The sequence below is a fragment of the Ursus maritimus genome, unplaced genomic scaffold, assembly GCF_017311325.1.
Source record: "Ursus maritimus isolate PB19 unplaced genomic scaffold, ASM1731132v1 scaffold_1, whole genome shotgun sequence".
Classification (NCBI taxonomy): domain Eukaryota; kingdom Metazoa; phylum Chordata; class Mammalia; order Carnivora; family Ursidae; genus Ursus; species Ursus maritimus.
Window position 1 is genome coordinate 25,772,475 of NW_024423343.1, and position 23,627 is coordinate 25,796,101.

General features: G+C 35.8%; 1 protein-coding gene and 1 long non-coding RNA gene across 3 annotated transcripts in view; one reads left to right on the forward strand and one right to left on the reverse strand.

Annotated features, from left to right (window-relative positions):
- The window catches only part of LOC103659821, a 173,443-nt gene that overhangs the window by 74,021 nt on the left and 75,795 nt on the right, over positions 1-23,627 (reverse strand). For both annotated transcript variants that reach the window (XR_005837524.1, XR_005837518.1), the window contains one exon: positions 21,159-21,295. This is a non-coding gene — a long non-coding RNA (uncharacterized LOC103659821). The remainder of the gene's footprint in view (positions 1-21,158; positions 21,296-23,627) is intronic.
- Positions 281-23,156, forward strand: MYL1 (myosin light chain 1). The gene is made up of 6 exons (XM_008687463.2): positions 281-1,262; positions 13,899-13,926; positions 17,873-18,016; positions 20,036-20,209; positions 20,665-20,742; positions 22,956-23,156. The coding sequence occupies exons 1-6, from the start codon at positions 1,131-1,133 to the stop codon at positions 22,982-22,984; spliced, it is 585 nt and encodes a 194-aa protein (XP_008685685.1). The 5' UTR covers positions 281-1,130; the 3' UTR covers positions 22,985-23,156.

The window sequence follows — 23,627 nt, forward strand, 5'->3', positions numbered from 1 at the left end:
AATCTTATGCTTCTTAATATGAGAATCCAGCTTTGAAAACTGAGGAATCGAAAGACAGAAAAGGAAAACTTTTCAAGTTATCCACCAAAACTCACATCATATTGATAATTTCTCTCTTTATTTCTCTGTCCACTTAGATAAAAAATATATCTTACCTCTCTCGTATGGATAAAAAAAAATTTCAGGAGAAAAGTAACTGGGCTTTGTGCCATTTAGGAAGTAGAATGAGGAAGTATCTGCTTTGACTGACAGTTACTTTACTATTAGAAAAGCTGTTTTGCAAGAAGGTAAATCTTGCTGTCATTCCATTCCATTTAATTTTTTTCATTACAGAAAGAAAATTAAGCTATAGGAAGTAGTTTTGAATTATTTTTCTTTAGCATACAGTTCATTACAATTAAAAAGAGAGAGGGCGGGGAGAGAGAGAGGCAGAGTTCGTGCTCCCTAGAAGGGAAAGCACTTTAATATTTGATGGGCTTTCCTTATACGTCTGCTTTTTATTTTTAAACACCACCACCTCTTTGCTGACCAACAACTTCTTGCAAATTATGGCAAGGGCGGGGGGGTGAACATGAGCAAAGGAGCTGAGTGAAAGTTGGTGATGCTCCCTGCCAAAATTCCAAGTTGAAATCAAATCCTTCGGTAAAGTTTCTTAGGCATGAAAAAAAGAAAAAGATTTACAACTTCAGCAGAACTGTAATTCTACCAAGAAAAAGTATCAGTCAATCTAGTTTACTGTCACCAAAGGATCTGAAGCTGGCTTTGTCATACTTCTTTCTCCTTTATATATGGAGGTGGGGGGTAAAAAAAAAAAAAAAAGGCATGAGGAGTTAAAAAAAAAAAAATTGATGAAGCTCTGACCCTTTAGATTCCATTTATAGTCCGAGCCTGAATGCCATCCCCCTTGACTAGCGAACTGTCCAATCCAGCTGCATGTGTCAAGATTCTGTTAGGCACTAAGTGAAATATATATGCATGCCCTTATACCATTTAACACTCTGGGTCCACCTTCAAAACACTGGGCTGTGGATCAACTGAAGCACCACTCCTCTTCCAGGAATCACTCTGACAAGTTCTTTTGGAGGTGCTCCTTTTCTTTTTTTTTTTTTTAACCCATCGTTTTAAACAAAATGGCACCAAAGAAGGACGTGAAGAAACCTGCTGCTGCTGCCGCCCCAGCTCCTGCCCCTGCCCCTGCCCCAGCACCTGCACCTGCCCCAGCCAAACCCAAAGAAGAAAAAATTGACCTCTCCGCCATTAAGGTAACTAAAGGGGTGAACTGTTTGGTCACTGAAACATCTTTCAACAGTAGGAAACTCTAGGAACTTGCAAAGGGGTATATTTTTCATTGAGAGAGATGGCATTACTACATGGACTGGTAGATTGGGGGAGAAAAGAATCCTGATTAAAAAATCAATCAATTCTAGCATATAATTTCAGTTAAATTCCTATGAATATGATATTGTCTGTGGAACCTGTATTTGCTCTCATTTTTTGTTCTCTGGGTTTTTTTCCCTAAACGGTCAGAGTGACATTTAGGGACAAAGTGTGTAAGCGCAAAGGTGTTTTACAAATACTTAAACCAGTGTTTTATTTTGTTTCGTTTGGTTTTGTTTGAAATAAAATCTCTGTGGAAACTGGATCCCTTACCTTAATGCTACATCAAAAGGAAATTTTTCACCCCTACTTGTTTCCAAAAGTTTAAAAACAGCTGATGACCCAGTTGTCCTGGCTGTATTTATTTGACAGCTGCTTTATTTCATCTGAAAAAGAGAAGATTTTTGCAATTCAAGTTAATTCCCCCTTCAGCTTTGCTTAATAAAATTTGATACAACACTAAATTAGATCTCGGTGCAGACAATTATGCACTCAAGTGTTTCAGTGACTATAACTGTCATCTTGTTTATTTATATACAGTATTTAATTCAGAATGTGTTAGCTGCTTCTAAATGAAACTAACCCCCCAAATACTATAAAACTTGCTTATATGGCTTTTAGCTTATGTCTTTGAGCTCTTGTATACTGATCTTTAACTAAGGAGAATGTGATTAATTTTTGCGTCAACACTTTGCTGTGCTCAAAGCTCTCAACTGCCAAAAGATTATCTGCTTTTGAGAAACTGACGCAGGGGATGTGCCTGTTACCTCTCGGTGATGCGATCCCTCAAATGTGTACCTTCTCCTCCTTCACTGGCACTGGATTGGTCTGAATGACAGTTTGAAAATCTTTATCCAATGAACTCTGCCTTATATGGAAAACTAACAGGCAAGAGGGCCTATTAGGTGATCTCTCTTAAGCCACAATTTCTATATACAATAAATCTAAATTTTGCTAACTTAATACTGTTTAATTGCAAAGACAAAGCTGACCTATAAATAAATGTTTCATTGATTATTTTAGCATAATCACGGATTTTTAAAAATACTTCTGACATAAATATTGAATCAGATCACCCTTAGATATATGTGGTGACATTAAATAAATACAGTCATAATTTTTGTAGCATTCTGGTTAAACATGAGATTTTATGTTCCAAAGTAGGAGTGGATTATCAAATATTTTATCTTGAGTTTGTAGGTACCTAAAGTCATATTTGAAAAAAGTTGGTCAGAGAATCTAATATTGGTTAGGAACTATTCTTAATGAATATGCACTTAGGAGGAGAAATGCATGTCAGATCTTGTAATAAGTCGTTTTTTTTACCTAAAAGACTGCATATAATTCATTAAGAGGAAACCAAATTTCTCATCTGCAGCAATTCTAGTTATGTATCTTTATAGATGCACCCTGACTACATTATACGATGAATGTGGTTACAGCCATGACAATAATTCCAATCATCTGTATTACTTGACTCTCCACTCTATCCTATTACAGATATGAATCAGTGTCAAAGCTATTCCTCTATATTTATTGTGATTTATATGACAATTTTACCTCTTTGCACCTAGGATTACAAGCATCTGGGGCGAGAAATGTGCCTTCTTAAGAAGAAAAAGATGTATCCCACTAATGAATATAGGCATTAATTTTCTTCCCTGAAGAAATACTAAATAAATAAATAAATAAATATGTAGTTTGGCAGTAAGAAGTCTCAAAAAAAAGACAAAATATCACTTCTTTAAATCCAGAAATTAAACTGATTAGTTGTTCACAGTTAGCGGAGAAGTGATGCTCTTTGAAATCTTGAAAAATTGGTTTATCCTTTCATCTGTACATTGAATTAATGGTAGCATGGCTACCACACAAAAGAAGAAAACACTCTCAGAGTGTCTCTGCAGTGAGGAGGGACTCTCCCTCTTCACTAGTTCATTACAGAAAGAGAGATGGGATGGATCCTGGTAAGGGACGCAACCCAAAAAGGAGCAGTTAAACAAATCTGGAAGAAACAGGAGGAATGTAAGCTTTATGTTTCATTCAGAGAGCCTACTCCCAATGGAGAGAGAGAAAACGAAAAGAACAGAATTGAAAGTTACATATTTTTGTAAAGGAATTTAAATGCCTTCAATGATTTGCATTCATCAATATGAAATCAGTGCACATTTATAGGTATTATAGCCAAAGAATGTGGTACAACTTGAGAACTATATAAAATGTAATCTCATCCCAGTAGGTAACAAGGCTAATTAAAATGTACATTAAAACATTTCATATTATGATGCCTTTAATCACTTAATGATGTTTCTAGATATATTACCTCATATAAGTTATAAACTTTTTTCAAGCAGAGAAAATGAACTCTAAAGAAATTAATAGAGCTGTTATGTGTGTTCATTAACTTTCTGAAAACTCGATAAAGAACAAAACTTAATTGGATTTTAAACTTTCTTTCATAAATCATATAAGATTAGAAATCCGGCTGTCCTTTAGACGTTGAGTAATGCTAATGTATAAGTGTAACTTTCTCTGTGTAGGACTGCAGGCATAGCAATAGTAATAGTTAATTCCTCAATACTATTCCCAGCTAATATCTATGGTCCACCATGTTTAATAACCATATATTTAACTCCCCATAAACTCTGAACAATCTTTAGTATTGTTAATTAGTTTTATCAATTTCTTTAATGTGCTTTCCAAACCGATTTCCTAGTTTGTTGGTTATTTAGAACATTTGTTCAGTTGTTCTGAGGCAAAACCTTTGATATTCATGAAGGGAATAGGACCTGATGTCCTATGGATGTTCTATGAGTATCCTTTTCAAAAACACAAAGACTGCTGATATTTGAGCGTTCAAGTTGCTGTCCTGGGTGGTTCTAAGCACTCTTTGCTTTCAGAGAGCTGACACTTCCAACCACGATGCCCAGACTAAAGAACACTGCGGGCAGAATCTCAAGTGTAGGAATTAAAATCCACCATGAGTATAGTTGCAGGTGCAAACACAAGAATTAATATCTCCTGCCCCACACCTTAACCAAGTGTTGAAATAATGAAAGAAAATAAGTAGTGAGATGACTATGTGCCTAGATTTTAAAAGATCTTCAATGTGTAAGTAAATGTCTTGCATGATGCATGCCTTAGTTGATATGGCAGGATTGCTATGAGGTGATGAGACTTTGAATTGTGTCTTTCCTTGTGCTGCTTAAGTTTTAATTCTCACCGTTTTCACTATAATTCAGTCAGGTCATCTCTGAATAGATACTGCAGGCGATATTACAAAAAGTGGTAAAGGTACAGAATGCATTGACAGAAACTCATCCAATGACAAATCTCAACAATTTACCGCACAGTTGGGGAGATTTAAACTTTCAATTTAATGGGTAATGTGGAAATAGAGCATTCCCGATAAATACATCTATTTACTGGTGGGTATTCAGTAGAGGCAAATATTCTGTATACATTGACTTGTATACTTGTTCTGGTCCAGGTATAGGATTGCCTGTGTTAATCTACAAATTCTTTTTTCTTGGCTCTAACAAGGCTAATACAAACCCAGTGCCACTTTGAAGAATTCTTGGGAAAATCAAATGAGGTCAAAGCCCATGAAAGTCTTCGAAAATTATAAAGTTCTTCGTAATATAATAATAAATATTCATTGAGAATTAACTCTGTGCCCTATTATCTTATTTAATCCTCAAAACATTAAACTGAGGTTGTTTTTAGCCTCATTTTGCAAGAAAAGAAACTGAGCCTAATGAAGTTCAGTGCTATGTCCATGATCAAATAACTAGCAGGTGATGGAACTAGGATTTAAACTCTCAGGCCAAATCCAGAGTCACCTGTGGTAATCATACCCTAAACCACCTCATGTTTATGAAGAGTAAGCTGCTGTTAAGAATGCGTGTACAAAGGGTGCCTGGGTGGCTCAGTCGGTTGAGTGGCTGACTCTTGATTTCAGGTCAGGTCATGATCTCAGGATTCTGGGATTGAGCCCCGTAAAGGGCTCCCCACTCAGCAGGGAGTCTGCTTAAGGACTTTCTCCCTCTCCCTCTGCTCCTCCTCCCACTTGCACTCTTTCTCTCTGTCTCTCTCTCAAATAAATAAATGAATCTTAAAAAAAAAAAGAAGAAGAAGAAGGGGCACCTGGGTAGCCCAGTTGGTTAAGTGTCTGCCTCTTGATTTCAACAACTCAGGTCATGATCTCAGGGTTGTGAGATCAACCCCCTTGGGATTCTCTCTCTCTCCCTCTCTTAAAAAAAAAAAAAAAAAAAAAAAAAAAAAAAAAAAAAAACCACCTAATGCATAAAGAAGCCTTTTTTTATTCTTAAGGGTGTGAGGTAGAGTGGATGTCATATCACCCTGCACAACCCTATGTAGCCAGAGGAGGGAGTGACAGGCACACATCAGAGCAAGTTCACCTAGACTTTTGACCTTGGCAATCTACTATTCTTCTGTTCTCTGTAGCTCTCCCCTATCTTTGCACCTGTTGCTGACAGGTTGAGTGCTCTCTTTTACAGCTAGAAGGTGGGAAGATTAGGAATCTAGAAAGACTTCTAGTCACTTTGCCCGAGCTTCCTATTACAAATTATAAATGTAACACGGATATTAAAAAAAAAAAAAAAAGGTTGTTATGAGAGTAGATTAGTAGTTGCAAGGGGTAAAGCTGGGGGTGGGGGAAATGAGTGAAGGTGGTCAGAAGGTACAAACTACGAGTTATAAGATGGATAGGTTCTGGAATCTAATATACAACATAGTGACTATAGTTAACAATACCATATTGTATACTTTAAAGCTACTAAGAGAGTAGATCTTAAAAGTCCTCACCACATACATACACACACACACAATTTTTTTTAATTTAAAAAAATGTGACATGATGAATATATCAACTATCCTCATTGTGGTGATCATTTCACAATATCAAAATCATCACATATCAAATCACATGGTACACCTTAAATTTACATTATATTATATCAGTTGTATCTCAATAGAGCTGGAGAAAAAAAACTATACCAAAGTATTTTTTAAAATGATCTTAAGGGTAATGAAATGGACTGAATTTTTAAAATAATTCCGTTTATTTTTTTAATTAAATATACACACATACCAAAACTGACTTCCAAATTTTGCCATCAGGCTAATATTCTAACAAAGGTGTGAGATCTCTATTTTGTTTACAAATAGATGGCATGATTGAAACTGGAAAGAAAAATCACCATATATCTTTAGAGTGATACGTAGAAATATAATACCGCATGTATAACGATTAAATCTTAACCTTAACTAGCTTGAGGAAAAGAACTAGGAAAAGAACACATATTGTCAATTTCTGATTAGAAGGAAAGGGTGAAAACATTTATAAGTTGTCTCTAAGTTTTCTTTATGTAATTTTAAGAGTTTGTCTTTTCTGAGGCACCTGGGTGGCTCAGTCAGTTAAGCGTCCAACTCTTGATCACAGTTCAGGTCTTGATCTCAGGGTTTTGAGCTCAAGCCCTGCATCGGGCTCTATGCTGGGTATGTCACCTGCTTAAAAAAAAAAAGAAAGAAAGAAAAAAGAAAGAAAGAAAGAAAAGGAAAAAAAAGAATTTGCCTTTTTTTTTTACACTGGACTTTCAATAATATGAATTAATTTTTAATACAACTATAATGTAACAAATTGCAATATCAATCCATTTGCAGTGTGATTATAACCTAAGGAGCAAATAAAAAATTATTTGAGACTACCAGTAGGTATCAAGTTTCCACTCTCAAACGTCTATGATGTACAAGAAGAGAACAGGTGGAATGAAGTGGGAAAATACTAAAGGACATTCTGTAACTCTCTAAAATTATATTTTGAATTATATGTAACTGGATTTTGTCTTTGCTAAGTAAAATGCAGTTTGGAAAGGAATAGATATGTTCACCAATTAATAGTGAATAGCCCTTTTAATTTTAAAGATAATGAAATCTTTGCAAGACAAGGAGACCACAAAGTGACAGTGCCAAATTTAGACTCTTGACATTTTAATGTTGCAAATGAACCCCCTGGCAAGTTGTCTTTAGAAGTCGTTCCATAATTACCCAGCATTAAGCACCATCTGACTCATGGAAATTATGGAAAGGATTATATTTAGTCTGCTGATCCTACACTTTCTTCTGCTTCTCCTCATACTGAAATACTTTTTGTATGAAAATAAGATCTGCTATAGTTTGTTTCTACATCAATTTCTACAGTTTGCTTCTCACTCCAGATCAGAATTTAGAGGGCAAAAATTGCAATATACAAGTATTAGTGGCTTTAATTATACTAGTTAAAAATTTAAACCGTATGGATGATAAATCCTTGCTCTTTGGATCATAAATTATTAATAGTGAATTGAAGCCAGAGAGAAAAAAATATACCCTAAAGATAAAACCACATCTTATCCAACTTTATATTCCTCCTTCCACTGTGGCAAGTGAAGTCTTTGTATCTAGTAAGTAGCCAATGGTACATTGTCTCTTGTTTATAAAACATCTGACTGACTTGAACACAGTGTTATGAAATTATGTTTTAATTCCTCTTTTTCTAAATTACTTCAAAATAATGTTACTTCTTGAGTTTTTAGGCACCATGACTTTTTCCATTAAAAAAGCCAGTTGAGGCAGATTCTGATAACAAAAGCATGGAAAACTCACAACATTGCAGAACCATAGCAACCCTAGAAATCACACAGTATAATATTCTATATTTGAGGAAGCAAGCCATGACCCAGATAAGAGAAATTATTTAATCAAAAGACACACGCTTTAATATAACAGAACAAAATTCTGCATACTTCAATCCCTGTCTGGTCCTCTTTCCACCATATGAAAAGACCTGAAATCTCTAATGGTAATGCCAGTATTCACATATCCCTGTGGTCACAAGAGGAATTTTCATTCCAGATAAGTAGGAAAAAGCAGATACTTTAATTTCTTAATATACACACACCAAGAATTTTTCTAATGCTCCTATCTTAAAAATAAAAAGAGGAAGGAAGGAACAAAAACACAACTTGGATTTTAATAAATTACATAGAAACTAGTATACAAAGTGGAGAAGCTTCAACTCTTAAATCTTAAAGCTATCAATTATTAACCATAGGAAAGATACAACAAATCTGAAGAAGTATAGACTTAGGTCACATTTTAAAATTTTTATTAAAATTCACTTAGGCTTCTCATTAATTCGTGTAGGTATGAATGGTATTATTGTAATAATTCAGCCTTTGCTCCAATGTGACCAAATTCAGTTGACTAGTCCACACTTTTTGAGCACAGAATTACTCATTTCCCCTTCTGTTCAGATCAATGTACCCAATCTATACAGCCATCTATTCTCTCTTATATTAGACAGGCTGGGCTGGTATTGTATTCTTAATTTCTTGCTGTCCTTAATTTCTCCTTTTTATTTCATATTATAGTCACCAGCCCAAGTATATCCTTTGTTGATGTAAAAAAAAAAATGCAATGAAAAATATGTATCTCCTTTAAATGAAGTGAGTTATTCTGAGGCACAAAACTCTTTATTTCCAAAAGAGTATTTCTGCTGGCCTTTTATGGTGAGTCCTGGTAACTCTGAGATTAGAGTGAAAATTCATAACCTAAATTTTCCTTAGGGTTTGCATATACCCTCGGTTTTTAGAGGCCTCTCTGCCTGGCATTAAATTAGAGAACAAACAGCAGTGTTTTCTTGCTTGAATACTGGCCCTGGTGAGATTAACTTCTTTAACTTGGCCTTACCAGTCATTAGCCTCATTCCATCTTGCAGGGAGATGAAGTTGTTTAAAGACTGTAGTCTGTGTCCCTTCCTCGGGCATTTTCACTCAGTATTCAACGTCACGGATCTCCCAGATCATCCTTAATTATAGCTCTTCTTGTTATGCTTAAGCTCAACATACAGCAACTCCAGAGCCTGTTTGATTAACTTCATTTTAATATTTCCCTATAAATTAATTCCTTCTATATACCAGAAACTTTATCTTGCCTTTAATCAGTTAACCAAACATCATGATTACTAATAGAAAAATGCTTCTCAAAATGAGAAAAGATCTGTAAACACTGCAATAAAAATCCTTTTCAGTACCAGTGCCTTGTAAACTACTAGTTACCTAAATCCAGTACCAAAAAGCACATGAGTCACGAAAATGTGGAATGTAATTATTATACTAACAGTCCAATAGAGGTATCAGGCTAAGATAGAAAAGCCCTGTAAAAAAGCAAATCAGGGGTTGGCAAATTAGAATTCCAGATCATAAACTTTATAAAATGTAAGGAAAAGCCTTATAAAAATTTAAGGAAAGCCTCTGGAAATATAAAGGCACATAGGTCAATAATTCAAAATGAGCAATGAGCTTGCCTAGTATGTCCTTGCAGTTCTAGGTGCTGGGCGTGTAGTACCAGGGGTAGAACATAGACACCGTCTATAGAATGGAAGCTCTTTGAAGAAGATGATGAAGTCTCCTCTCTCAGGGAATAGAATATTCTCATGTTTGAAGGAGGAACTTACTATACTTGTGTTCTAATGATTTTAATTTATTGCAAATCTATTGAACTAATATAGGCAAGGTATTTTATAGAGCTGTGGGGAATAAAATATAAGAATAAGGCAGGGACAGCACTCTAGATGGCAGGAAGAAATCGGGGTAGGCCCATGTTCAGTTTGCATGATGGTCAAAGGTAAATGGCTTTCAGTAATGGCCTAGGCTTTCCAGAAGTTTACAACCAGGAAGGTTAAACATCCTTCAGTTGGAAGAAAAGAGCTAAGTAAATAGAGAGAAAGCGTTCTTTCAAGAGGAGAAGATTTTATCAGGGCTTTGAATAGTTAATTTCTAAGAAACAGAGATGAGAACAGAGCATTCCAGAAAGAAGAGCCTTAAGTCTAATTTTTAAAACAAACCGAATGATGACACAGCAAACAGAGTCCAAAATCAGCTGACATTTTGTATTTATATCATGCCTTTGTTCAAAGAGCTGATTACTTCATCATTACACCAAGAAAGAGATGTAAGAGAAGTTTTCATCACTTGTGAGTGTACCAGAGATAAAGTAACATTTCCCATTTATTCTATGAGCACAGCATTCACGTCTTTTAACTTTTTTTTTTTAAAGATTTTATTTATTTATTCGACAGAGATAGAGACAGCCAGCGAGAGAGGGAACACAAGCAGGGGGAGTGGGAGAGGAAGAAGCAGGCTCACAGCAGAGGAGCCTGATGTGGGGCTCGATCCCATAACTCCAGGATCACACCCTGAGCCGAAGGCAGACGCTTAACCACTGTGCCACCCAGGCGCCCCTCGTCTTTTAACTTTTAAACTACAGTTTATTCTCTAGAATGCACTACACTGTAGTTTTTTCTACTGTGGTCAATAACTTGCTTACATGTTTACTTTGATTTTCAATAGGTATGAAAAAAATCTAAATTCTGATCTTCTCTGTGGTAAAGATATACAGAGAAAGTAGTGAAATAGTTTGACAACTGACTGCCACTTCTATTTTAATAATAGCAAACCTTTACATAATATCCAAGTGGTTAGGAATAGCTTATTTATAGCATAAATACAACTTTTAAAATGACTTTCCAGTTTACTCCACAGATTTTATACAAATTGATCCTATTTTATATGAATTCGAGGACACATTTTTTACTCAAAAAAAAGAAAGAAAAGAAAATGAGCATTCTCTAGGGCAACTTTCATGGGTTATTTTGTATTATTTGTAGTTATTAATTCTACTAAAGATACATACTAGTTCTCAATATTAATCATAGGGCAATTCAAATTTAATGACACAATACATAAATATAATTACAAGACTAAAAAGAACACAAAGAAACATGGTCTGCTCTCATGGCTTTAATTTGGGCATCAGAGATCATGAGACTCCAGGGTTGATGGAGGGAGGTGGGCAGGGGATAGGCTAACTGGGTGATGGGCATTAAGGAGGGCACTTGCTGTGATGAGCACTGGGTTTTATATGTAAGTGATGAATCACTAAATTCTACACCTGAAACCAATTTTAGCATGTATGTTAACTAACTTGAATTTGTAAAAACTTGAATGAAAAAAACACGGGACTCTAAACTACACAATTATCAGGGTGACAAGTTTCCACCTTTGTCCCTCCCTTCCATTCCCCCTAATAATTTAAAGCACTTAAATTTTTCTATTAACTTCCATTTCTCATAAACTCTCAAAATGTCTATTTAGGGAAATACATTTTCCTGGGTACTAATATTTCTCAAATTATGTTTTTAATCCTCATTTTGGACCTATGAGATTTTTTCACCACTTGTAAACTTTAGACAAAAACTGATATGAATAAAAAAGAAAGTGACATGCATTTTAATATTGATTTCTCTCTAAATGGCTTGAGGGAAAGCTACAAAGTATTCATCTGTCTAGCAGGGGGAAACTTCATGCTTGCTGTGACCAGTCCTTTGAAAACAATTGCTGAGACAGCACTTAAATCAAAATTTATCTCCAACACTCTTTACACCTATAACCTGCTTTAGGTATGAAGAACACTGATAAACATGTCTCAACGTTAGTGGACACGCTACGACTGATCTTTCCTAGTACCACTTTGCACAGTACCATTCTAGGAAGGGGATTGCCTCCTATTTTCAGGTAAGCTGCCATGAAAACCCATTACCAGCCAATCCCTTAGACATCTTTAAAATCCTAAAGTATAAGTTGGCATTCAACAGCCCCTGCTTTGGATCTTTCTGGAGACTGAGGATGGAGGAAAATACCCACCTCTGATGTAAGAAAGCTAAAGGAGAATGGTGAAAATGGAGATCCAAACCACCCCTGGCATAGACACACTCTCTGAGTCTCAGAACACAACTTGCAAAAGAGTGGTCTTGAACGAGAGATTTCAAGAACGGACTGCATCGTCACTTGAGAGAACCCTGAGAAACACGAAGAATACACATGGCCTTTTCAAGTCCTCTGAACTTCACCACAAGGGACAGAGTTCCAGAGGATGTTCCTTCTATAGTCATTGCCATTTGAAACCCCAAGCCAGTCCCATCCAAAAAATTCCATTAAATACCAAAACTTGCTGACTTGAAGTTGGCAAAGTCCATAATTCACCAAGAGAAGGGGTCAGCCTGAGTGTTAGGGAAATTCTAAGCTCCTCTGCCACTGAACAAGTAAGAAGCTTCTTAAAGGAAGAGGCTCCAAGAGACCATCTCAAGGATAAAGACCATAAAAGTACTGATAGGCTTCGGTCTCGTTATGGCTGTCCACTCCTAGGTTTTGGTTGCCTAAAAATAGCCCTCAGGGTACAGAGCCCTCCTTCCCTTTGCCCTAAGAAAGCTAAAGAACTCTCCAAAGGGAGTGGCCACTTGTCTCTGAAACCTGATGCTAGCTGTGAGGTCACAGCTTCCCCAGCAATAAAAGGCAGCCTCAGCAAAGGAGGCCCCACTCAGGGACTGGAGCGGCCCTCAACTCACTCTTCAGCTTTGCCACTGTTCCGCAGCTCAGAGGCTCTGCCATGGTGGGTCCTAGGAGAAAACGGTTTGTCCTTTATAGGAGGATCTAATCATGCATATGACCTTATTGAATAGAAAGGCAGACAAGGAACAGAATTGAGGAGAGAACATATTCTATATACGTCTATAGAATCTGCTTTTGCTTTTTGTTGAGGGGGGGTGAGGATAGAAGAGATTAATTAGAGCTATTATGCTAACTGAAAAAAATACATCTTACTCCCCAAAGCATTACTTTATGCTTCGCTAATTTTTGTTATATCACATAAGTTTTATTACATCTAACCGGGGGTGGGGGGCAGAAACTGCTAGTATAGCAAAATACTATACCTTTAAAAACAGTCTGATGAAGATAGCTAAAATGAAGTAAACTACTTCCGACCCACCCAGCAAAAGCCTACTAGCTAAATAGGAGGAAGACTTAAGGAGATCTTTTTAATGCGGTGTATCTGTATTTCTGAATGCAGGGTATCTGCATTGGACAGATCTTAAGTACACCACAGGCTACTATATTATTCCAGGAAGTTATTTGACTTAGCATTTGTTAAATCATTGATTCATTGATTAAGATACAGAAAAATGTTCCCTACCTATCTTGCGCAATAGCTTATTTTTCTTAGATTCGAAAGTATCCTAAGGCAACCCTCTTATTCTATGACACCTACATGTCTTCCTAAAAATCTCAGAACAGAGAGCACTCATCCTTCTGTCAATGCATTTGAAAGAGTACTAGTTCTTTCTTTCTTTCTCCCTCTCTCTCGCCACTGCAGTCCTTCAGTGCTGACCAGATTGCTGGTAAGTGAATTGAGCTTCTCTACTGCACATCAGAAATACCCCTTATCTCTAAGTCATGTCACTGCATGGCTCAACCTGTTGGTGTCCAAGCTATGCCTGACCTCTGAAAAGTCGGCTTATTTTTGGAGCTTACTTTGAGGATTACTCAGGGAATGAGCCTGGATACACTTAAAAATCGGGACATCTTTGGTTAAAATATTCTTTGTGGTTAATTTCTTTCTAACAGATCGAGTTCTCTAAGGAACAGCAGGATGGTAAGTTTAAAAGATACAGTTGTTATGTGCACACTCATAAAGATGGCATGTGAGAAAACTGACTCCTTTGGGATGAGATTAGCTCTTTCTAATTATCCCCACTGGTGTTGCCACTCTAAATATAAATGCTCTCAATCACTCTAAGTATAAGTTTTCTCAACGTGAATCCCTTGCTTATAATCAGTAATCAAAGGTTTAAGCAAACAAAAGACAGATACCATAAAATAGGTCCTTGTATTCACTGATTTCTAAATAAAACCATTTTGATACAGTAACCAATATCATATATATTACCCCCAAAAATGTTGTAGATTTTGAATGGCTAATCTGTTCATCAAATCCCTAAAGAAAGATTTGGCAGATCTAAACTGTTCAATTTAGAAAATAATATTGATTGTGAAACTGCCCAATTACCAAACCTACATAATTTCAATGGGCATCACAGTGAGTTGAGAGAAGCAGGTGAAGTGGATATAGCATAAAAGTGAATTCAGAGACAAAGAAAGAGGAGTGGTTTATCATAAAACTGCAAGGAACATTAGACGTCTCCTGGTCCATCTTTAAAGATACAAGACAGGCTCTCAAAGAGCTGATAGGACTTGCTCAAGGACCCAAAGTATTAGTAACAGGATCATCATCTGGTATTAGTTTAAACTAATTAGAAATTTCATAAAAACAGTTACTAACTAGAAGACTTCAAACTCTTAAGATTCAAGAGAATCTGAGTAGTTTCCCTAAGCCTTCCACTTTTTCTCCTTCGGGCCTTTGGATCCGAGAGATCCCATGCCCACAGGACGTGCTTGCTTCTCTAGAAGTGTAGGCGAGAATGCTTTATGGAGCGAAAGTGGCCCAAGTTCAAAGAAACGGAGACAGGAATACATCTACAGAAGGGAGGGGGAGAAAAAATTTAGTTAAATGATAGCATATAAATTAGGATATTGGTCATAAAAATGACTATGTATATATGTTACAATATGTAATATATAAATAATTACAGTTATAAGTGTTTAATAAGTATCTATGTAAATATTCAGTTCTCTACCTAAAAAATTCCACATTTTCAGTCTGTTTCAATGTCTAGAATATTCATGTTTGGACATCAATTAAGAAAAAAAGGATATTTGTTGTAGTAGAAACTCGCATGTATCTACACCATGGCTGATGGTCTCATGTCAAGAGATTAGGTGATTTGATGGCTCAGAACTCAAGAGCATTTGAAATTATACTACAAAGGACTGGCTTTTTATTATTATTATTATTATTATTATTATTATTATTATTATTATTAAAAACAGTGGTAATTCTTCTATAATTTGTTTCACTCTTAATGCATTTTTAACTAGTGATGCTGCTACATTATCAGCTACTGCACCCCAGTCCTCTTAAATATCTCATGTACAGTGTCATTTTGACTGCCAAACTATGGTGGGACAAAGCAACAGAAGACTAAAAACCCTTGCAGGGACAGAAGGACTTACTGTTGACCATTAAACCTATTCTACATGTATGAACTAGGTTTTAGCTATAGAGGTTGGAAATGTTGGTGTGGTGGACTGGTTTTCTCTTGTGCCAAGAAAACAAATGGAAGCATTTAAAATTTAAATGGAAATGCAATGCTTTCAGAAATGAATGAAAACTTCCTTTGTTTCCTTCCTTGTTCAGTGATTAAAGAGTTTTGGTCACGGCTGCTCTATTTAAATATATCACAGGGTGCAAGGAAAGGAAAAAAAAGGAAAATGATCACATTCGAAAGGTCTACATCTGGTGCTGTCCCATAGAGTTGCCACTTGGCCACATGTGGCTATTTAAACTTAAATTTTAATTAATTAAAAATAAACACATTTAAAAATATTTTCTCATTGCACTAGTCATATTTTAGTGCTCAGGAGCCACAGGTGGTCTTTTGGGCAGCCCAGAAATAAAACATTTTGATTGTCATAAAAAGGTCTAGAACAGTGTTGGTCTAGCTCAGGGGCTGTCAATTCTTTTTCTTAAAGGGCCAAACTGTCAATATGTTAGGCTTTATTGGGAGTACAGTCTCTATGAAAACAACTCAACTCCATCGCTGAGGTTTAAAAACAGCCATAAACGACACCTAAATGAATGGGCTGTGTTCCAATCAAACTTTTTTTTACAAAAACAGGTGGCCAGCCTCTAGGTAGTAATTTGCTAATCCATTATTCTAGACTCTTCAAGAGAATACGTCTTAAAAATCTGAGGTGGGAAGAGCAATATCTTTCTGTCCTAGGCGTTTAAATCAACAAAGGGTTAATGTCAGAGAGATTCTATTACAGCCCATAAAATCCTATTTCTATATCAGCATCTGACCAGGGTAATAGTGAGCCCTCGGAGCAAATGCACGAAAGCCTGGAGCCAGTAACAAGAATAGTTCAGTTTCACATGTCCCTTAGAAAGACGAAAAATAACATTTGACTAATGACCCTATTGTGCCTACAGCATGCTTTTTAGTTTAGGGGAATGATCTGTTATAGTCCAATTGCATAGAATCCGAAGGGGAAATTTAAGCAAACAATGGCGACATGATCTACAGCTGTGAATATAATGTCTGGTGCAACCTTAGATCAGGGATGGACGGATGATAAAATAGGGCACTTTGCCGAGTAATCTATCTACAAAGCATCTTGAGATCTGAGTCCCCTAGTGGGCTAAATATACACTGTTTTTAACTCTCCCAGTTCCTTCACAAATGGTTTTTTGAGTGTTGCCAGGATTAACTCCAACAAGTTGCCATCAGTACTTTTGGGTTCCCCAGAAAATTTGATTATATTAAGTTTAGAAGTTTCAGTGAAAATGTCATTTCTGGTCCCTTAATCCATAATAGTACCCTTTTCTGTCTCTTTGGTATACACTTCTTAATTCTTTGTTAATATAATTATGAAAAGCCAAAATAGTTCCATCAACAGAGAAGAACAAAATTTGGGAAAGTTAGCAACAGAGTGATTATGATAAAAATAGACAACACTTCAAAATACATACTTACATGTACACATATGTAAGTACAAATAGAGCTAGAAAAATCTGAATAAAATTGGTGGAGTCTATCAATGTGAACATTCTGGTTGTGATGGTTTACTACGACCTTGCAAAATGTTACTACTGGGGGAAATTAGACAGTATTTAAGAGAACTCTCTGTATTTTTTCTTAAAACTTCCTGTGAATTTACAATTATCTGCATAAAATTTTAATTAAAAAATGTATACTTAACTCCTAAAGCTAATATAGCAACATGTTGTCATTTATATTATCTGAAAAAGAGTAAAGTTTAAAGAGATTATCATAGTGATAGATCCAAACAAATATTTCTCCTTTCAAACTGATTATACTAGGAGCCTATTAAAGTCATACACTGGTTAAATGACACTCTAGAACTTAGAGGTTTGTTTCACCTTTTTAATTTTTTTTTCCTGAAAAATGAAGTTTCTCCTGAAGATAACTAGTCAAGGAGAGAGTCTAGGAAATTTGTACTTCAAGAGGAGGTTTTTCTAAATAATTTGAGAAATCTGGATTAACCTCATATAACACAACCCTGATTGAAAATTTGTTTTCTTGAAATTTTATTAATTTTCTTAATTATAAGAGTTCTTAAGATTTCTCAAGACCTCAGAATTTCTTAACCCAGTCCTGCTTCCCAGGCAGATGAAGGAAATATAATAAATACGACAAGGATCTTCAATTTCCATATTTGATTAATAATAATATATGATTTGAAGTTGGCAATGCAGTTTTAAAGCAGTCCCAAAAAGAAATGTCAAAAGGACTGTCAATGGCTGTGTGAGCTAGGAAAAGGGAGGGTCCAAAGATAACTTAAGTGGTTACTAAAGTTGAAAAAGAGAGAAGAGTGTGAACTGGATCCTTGATGAAGTTAGGGTTAATTCATAGTTCTGAAGGAGAAACAAACACCCTAATGCTTCTTGCTTCTTGCAGAATTCAAGGAGGCGTTCCTCCTGTTTGACAGAACAGGTGAATGTAAGATCACCTTAAGCCAGGTCGGTGATGTCCTTCGAGCTCTGGGCACAAATCCCACCAATGCGGAGGTCAAGAAGGTGCTGGGAAACCCCAGCAATGAAGGTAACCACATTTTTCCAAGCAGCTGGGAAGCAAGCTCATGCACATACACGAGAGAGAGAGAGAGAGCATGTTTGTAAGAGAAAGAGAAATTTAATGAGAAATGAGGTCCACAGAATAGAGTTTAATTTGCTCTTGATGGTAAGTGTGCCTCTTGGCTGTCTAGACTCTCAGTTTTTTCCTCATAAGTTAACCTTCCTGTGAGAATTTGCAAGCATGATAAAATTTCATGTTAATGAAATAATATCTAAAGCTAACATCATCATCATCATCATCCTACCTAATGCTCATAATTTAAAGGTTAATGAATGAAATAATATCCAAATCTGCACATTTTTTTCAAACCTTCAAAGGCAAAAACACATTTTGACAAAGATGTTAAATATGGCTGAAACACAATACACTTCGTAAGCAACTCAGTGAATTACAAAGGCACACTGACAAAAGCTGTGGAAATAAAATCTCAGTGCTCTCAGGAGGTTGAAAATACCTGCTGACCTTGCCCAGTGCTCTGTCTGTGACCATCTTAAAAGTAACTCAGCTCTCCTAATTAAGAATCAACAGAATGTCATCGTAATAAGAGTGTTTTCTATTTCCAAAGAATTACAAGAAGACTTAAAAATCTAAGCTCAAACCTACATTCAGTGCCCCCAAGTAAATCCTGGGACAAAAGACAGTGAGATATGTAAGTGGCAACATTGTAGAAGTCATTTGCTCGATACAGTAATCCAGTTATTAGTCTGGAACAAGAAAAAAAAAATTGATCCCTATGGTTCGTGGCAAAGTGTAATAGTCTATTGGAGAATACTACCCTGAATAAAAAAGATGAGACAACACTGAAATTTTTTCAAGTAGATATTTCGACTGTTTCTCTTTGCCATGAGGAAAAAAGAGGGGAAAGCAAAAGGCAAATAATCTCATTTTTCCCTTGATAACTGAAAAGACTATTTTCCTTTGTTACCAATGGGGGGGTGGATTTGATTTCAAGCAAACCTACCTCTAAGTCAGTTTGCTGAAATTTTTCTCAAGCTTCATTTTCTTTAGAGCAAAATGTCCAGATAAAGCATGCAAAAGGTAGCTGAGAGGAGGAGATACAGAGAGAACAATAAGCCAGATCTTATCCTGTAGATGCCACTTTCTAACTCAACAAGCATCCATCTTTTTTAGAATTATTAGGTAAATGCTCATTTTTCAGCATTCAAACTTGATCTTTTTAATATTAGTCCATTTTTACTCTATGAGGAAAGACTAGTAAAAGGGAATTTTGATATTAGGGTTACTTAACTTTATCCATTCACATCCGTCTGGATAGTTGGCTTGATACTTTTGTTGTGGATGCAATTTATCTTGTTAGAAGATACTGAAGAAAACCTTACCATCCCCAGACCTCTAAACTGCAAAGAAGTCAGGAGATCACAAGGAATTTGATGTACACACTCTCCTCATAGGCTTCTTTTTAAAGTTACTTAAAATTTAAAGAAATTGAAGGCTCCAGAAAAGCTCACAGGACAAAAGGAGGCATATATACTAAAGTTAAGTTTTACTGTATTTACATGCCAATGGGTTTGTTGTATCAGTATATTTTTACATGGCCTCTCTAGTATCTATAGAAAATATAAATTGACAATACTAATAAAAAGTAGCTAACACTTATATAGCACTCCGTTTGTCCCAGGTAATGTAATACATTTTGCAGGTATTATCTCATTGAGTGCTCACACCAACACTATGAAGAATCTCTATTTTACAGATGAAAAAGTTGAAGTGCAAAAGGATGAAGAAAGTTGCCCATGATCACATAGTTGTAAATGGTGGACTGGAGATAAAACCTTAAGCATGAGGACTCCAGAGCTCATGCTATTATCTATTACCAATTTTTTTGTCATCAGCAATTTACCAACTGAAATTTAAGCTATAGGAAGATATTTTAGATCATCTGGAATGAACTCTCAAGTTTAATTTGTGAATCAGAAATGACATTTTATGGTAGCTAATAACTCTCCAAATTGCAATTTCTTCCAGAGATGAATGCCAAGAAAATTGAGTTTGAACAATTTTTGCCCATGATGCAAGCTATTTCCAACAACAAGGACCAGGGCACTTATGAAGACTTTGTTGAGGGTCTGCGTGTCTTTGACAAGGAAGGCAACGGTACAGTCATGGGTGCTGAACTCCGCCATGTTTTAGCCACATTGGGTAAGGAAAATTTATTTCAGTGGACTTAATAGGACATAATATATAGGAAAGAGCATGACTTAGGGGGATCAAGTTCTAACAAAACAGGTAGGGGGAAGAGCTATAAGATGAAAAAGAATAGTCAAAAATTAATGACCATTTCCATTGGCCTCAGTGTCAACAAGTTTGTTTTGGCAAAATGGTAACTTAAGTTACTAGTAATGAATGAGTAAAGTAAAGCATCATAGTTCTTATAGGATAGAGTCTGGATGATAAGGGATAATAACGTATTTAATTCATTCACTTAAAAACAATTCATTGACAATGTACTAACTACCAGAGGAACAGGATGGGCTTGATTTCTACCCTCCAAGAGCTTAATCATTGTCTCCAGAAACCCAAAACTGATCACTTACAATGGAATTTAGAAAATATCCTCTGGCCTTCTTTCTGAGCAGAGAGTTTTCTTTCATTAGGTGAAAAAATGAAAGAAGAGGAAGTGGAAGCCCTGATGGCAGGTCAGGAAGACTCCAATGGCTGCATCAACTATGAAGGTATGATCTCATGTGCTCGGTGCTTATAGCAACTCTTAACTGATTGCGTTGTTGATGGACTTCTTCTGAGCTTAAAATAACTTCTCTGTCTCTGCCTCTCTCATTGAACATACTCATGTTTTCTTATTATCAATCAATTACACAATAACTCTAAGAAGATATCATCTAAAAATCTGACTATATACCCAAGATTTTTATTCCTGTGGGCTTTGACACTCCTATGCATTGTTACACAGCTTAAAATGTGTTTTCACATGTATTTTTTCTTGCTAGATCTTTATAAAATCTCTGTAAGATAGACAGGGTTTGTGTCAGAATAAAGTATATTAGAATATTAAAGTTGGGGAGATCTCAAAATCCTTTACAGCAAGCAATTATGAAAATGAGGAAGCTGAGGGCCAAAGAGGTCTACTTACTGAGTGGAGGTCACATCATTAATGGAAGGGCTGGTGCTAAAATTTCGTTCATCTCCTTGTCTGATGTTTTTGCTTAAATCAAAGTCATCTCATATCTGTGTCCTGCTACCAATTTATAGCAGCTTCACCTAGAGGGTCTGAAAAACAACACACCCCACAAAAAAAAGATGCAAAATTAAATTACATGATATAATTTATAAATTTTAAAATTTCCAATAAAATTGAAAAACTTATCTATTCCCCAAAAATACTAACCCGGCCACTTTTCAATAAAGCTATGCTGATAGCTTTGATGTAAATGTAAACTTATGAAGTCTAATGACTTGAGAAAAAGTAAGAAAAGAAAAGCAGGGAGAAGAAGAGGGAAGGAAAGGAGGGAGGGGGGAAGAAGAGGAGAGGAGAGGACAGAAGAAAAGGAAAGCAGTCAGCCAAGCACATCTTCACTGACAATCCTGATTAAACTTCACTTTTTTCTCATAAACAAAGTTTTATATTTGGTTAGTACCATAAATATATTACATGAAAGAAGAATCATTCAATAAAGATCGTTTGGACAAGTCATCTAGAAAATAAAGTCAGGTCTGGATCTCATACCAGAATAAATTTCAAACGGTTCAAAAATTTAAATGTAAAAGCCGAAAGCATAAAAGCCATGGACAAATTATTTTATAACTTTTGAAGTAGGAAGGTGTTTCTAACACTGATAAAAACCCAGGAGGCATTACAAGTTTTGATAAATTCAGCCACATAATTTTTTTAACTCCATATGGCAAAAGCCACCAGAAGCAAAGTCAAAAGACAAACAGCAAGCCATAAAAAAAAAGTAATCAGTATCAGCAAAAGCTCATTTTCCTAATTAAAAAAAAAAACTATTGCAAATTAATAAAAAGACTACAACTGATAGAAAAATTAACAAGAACATAAACAGTTTGCAGAAAAAGAAATAAAAAAACTACAAATATGCTAAACTTCACTACTAATAAAAGAAATGCAGATTAACACTACATGGAGATACCATTTTTTTTAATAAGATGATTGCCAAAGATTAAAGGTTTGACAACAGTTTGGGTTGAGGAGAGTGTGTGAAAATAAGTAATCTCATGCATTCCTGTTGGGAATGTCAATCATTAAAATCCCGATACAGTGACGTAGTATTAACAATTCTAGTAAATCTACATCATGGGATACGGTTTTTAGATACACTTGCACTCAGGTGAAATGAGTGATATGTGGTTATTCATTACGGTGTTGTTGGTAAATATTTAACAATTTAATGTCCACCAATGTAGGATATATCAAAGAGATTCCGGTATATCTACAAAATGAAATTCCCTACAGTGCCCCCCAAATAATGATACTCTTGTTTACGGTCATTCAGTGAGAAAAGCAGATGCAAAAGAGTTTGTAGAGTATGCCACCATAGGGTGAAAAAGAGTCCTAGAAACATATATTTGTATTTTCTTATACATGCATAACAGCTCCACCAACTTTGCTGTAAAGAGAAACGGTAGATGGGAGGCAGTGGTGAGGAATATTTCATTTGCGTTATAAGTTCTTTCATACTCTAAAGAAAACTTTTAACCATGTGAATGTACCACTTCTTCCAACAAATGAAATCTACAAAGTCAGGGGAAACGTCATGAGTCCAGGATGAAGAACAGTGGGCTGTACCGAGCTTAAAACAATAAATGCTCCTGTTACAGCTAAGAAAAATTGAGATTGAACTTACTTGCTAAATCTCTCTTTCATTAAACTCGACGGTCCTCTAACTCTAAACTGTCTGTATTATGCCCACAGCTTTTGTCAAGCATATCATGTCCAATTAAATGGAGCTCTCAAGGTAAATACCCGTTTGCTCTTTATTATATAAGGCTTTCTCGATATTGTGTTTTTAAAAAATTCAACAGCTTCACTTTATGTGCTGTAAACATAATTAGTATTAGTTCTTAGTTAAAATTTATTTATAGTAACCAGAAAATATCAACTCTTTTCAACCCATTTCAGCTCCTGAAATGGGTTATTTAGAGTATTTTGGGGGCATCTGGGTGGCTCAGTCAGTTAAGCATTTCCTTGGGCTCAGGTCATGATGCTGAGGTCCTGGGATTGAGCCCTGCATTGGGCTCCCTGCTCAGCAAGAAGCCTGCTGCTCCCCATGCGCTCTCTCTCTCTCTCTCTCAAATAAATAAATAAAATCTTTAGGAAACAAAGGGGGAAATAGAGCATCTTTGTATAAGTGTAGAAGAAAAATTTCTGAGATCTTTGCTGCCATCTATAACCCTTAGCTTTGATTGTACTGTAATTATGCAGTGGAGATTCAACAAGCCAGAGACTAGTTAATGAGTTTAGCTGGAACATCACATTAATAAAAGTATGAGCCTAAGTTCTTTGAATAATTGATATAGTTTTTAACAATACTGCTCTATTAAACCAGGTTATCGCATTTCAAAGTTAAGCACTTGCAACTAGATT

Coding starts and splice junctions, on each gene's coding strand:
- MYL1 (XM_008687463.2), top strand. CDS start 1,131: ATGGCACCAAAGAAGGACGTGAAGAAACCTGCTGCTGCTGCCGCCCCA. Junction 1,263..13,898: donor TTGACCTCTCCGCCATTAAG/GTAACTAAAGGG, acceptor TCTTTCTAACAG/ATCGAGTTCTCTAAGGAACA. Junction 13,927..17,872: donor CTCTAAGGAACAGCAGGATG/GTAAGTTTAAAA, acceptor TGCTTCTTGCAG/AATTCAAGGAGGCGTTCCTC.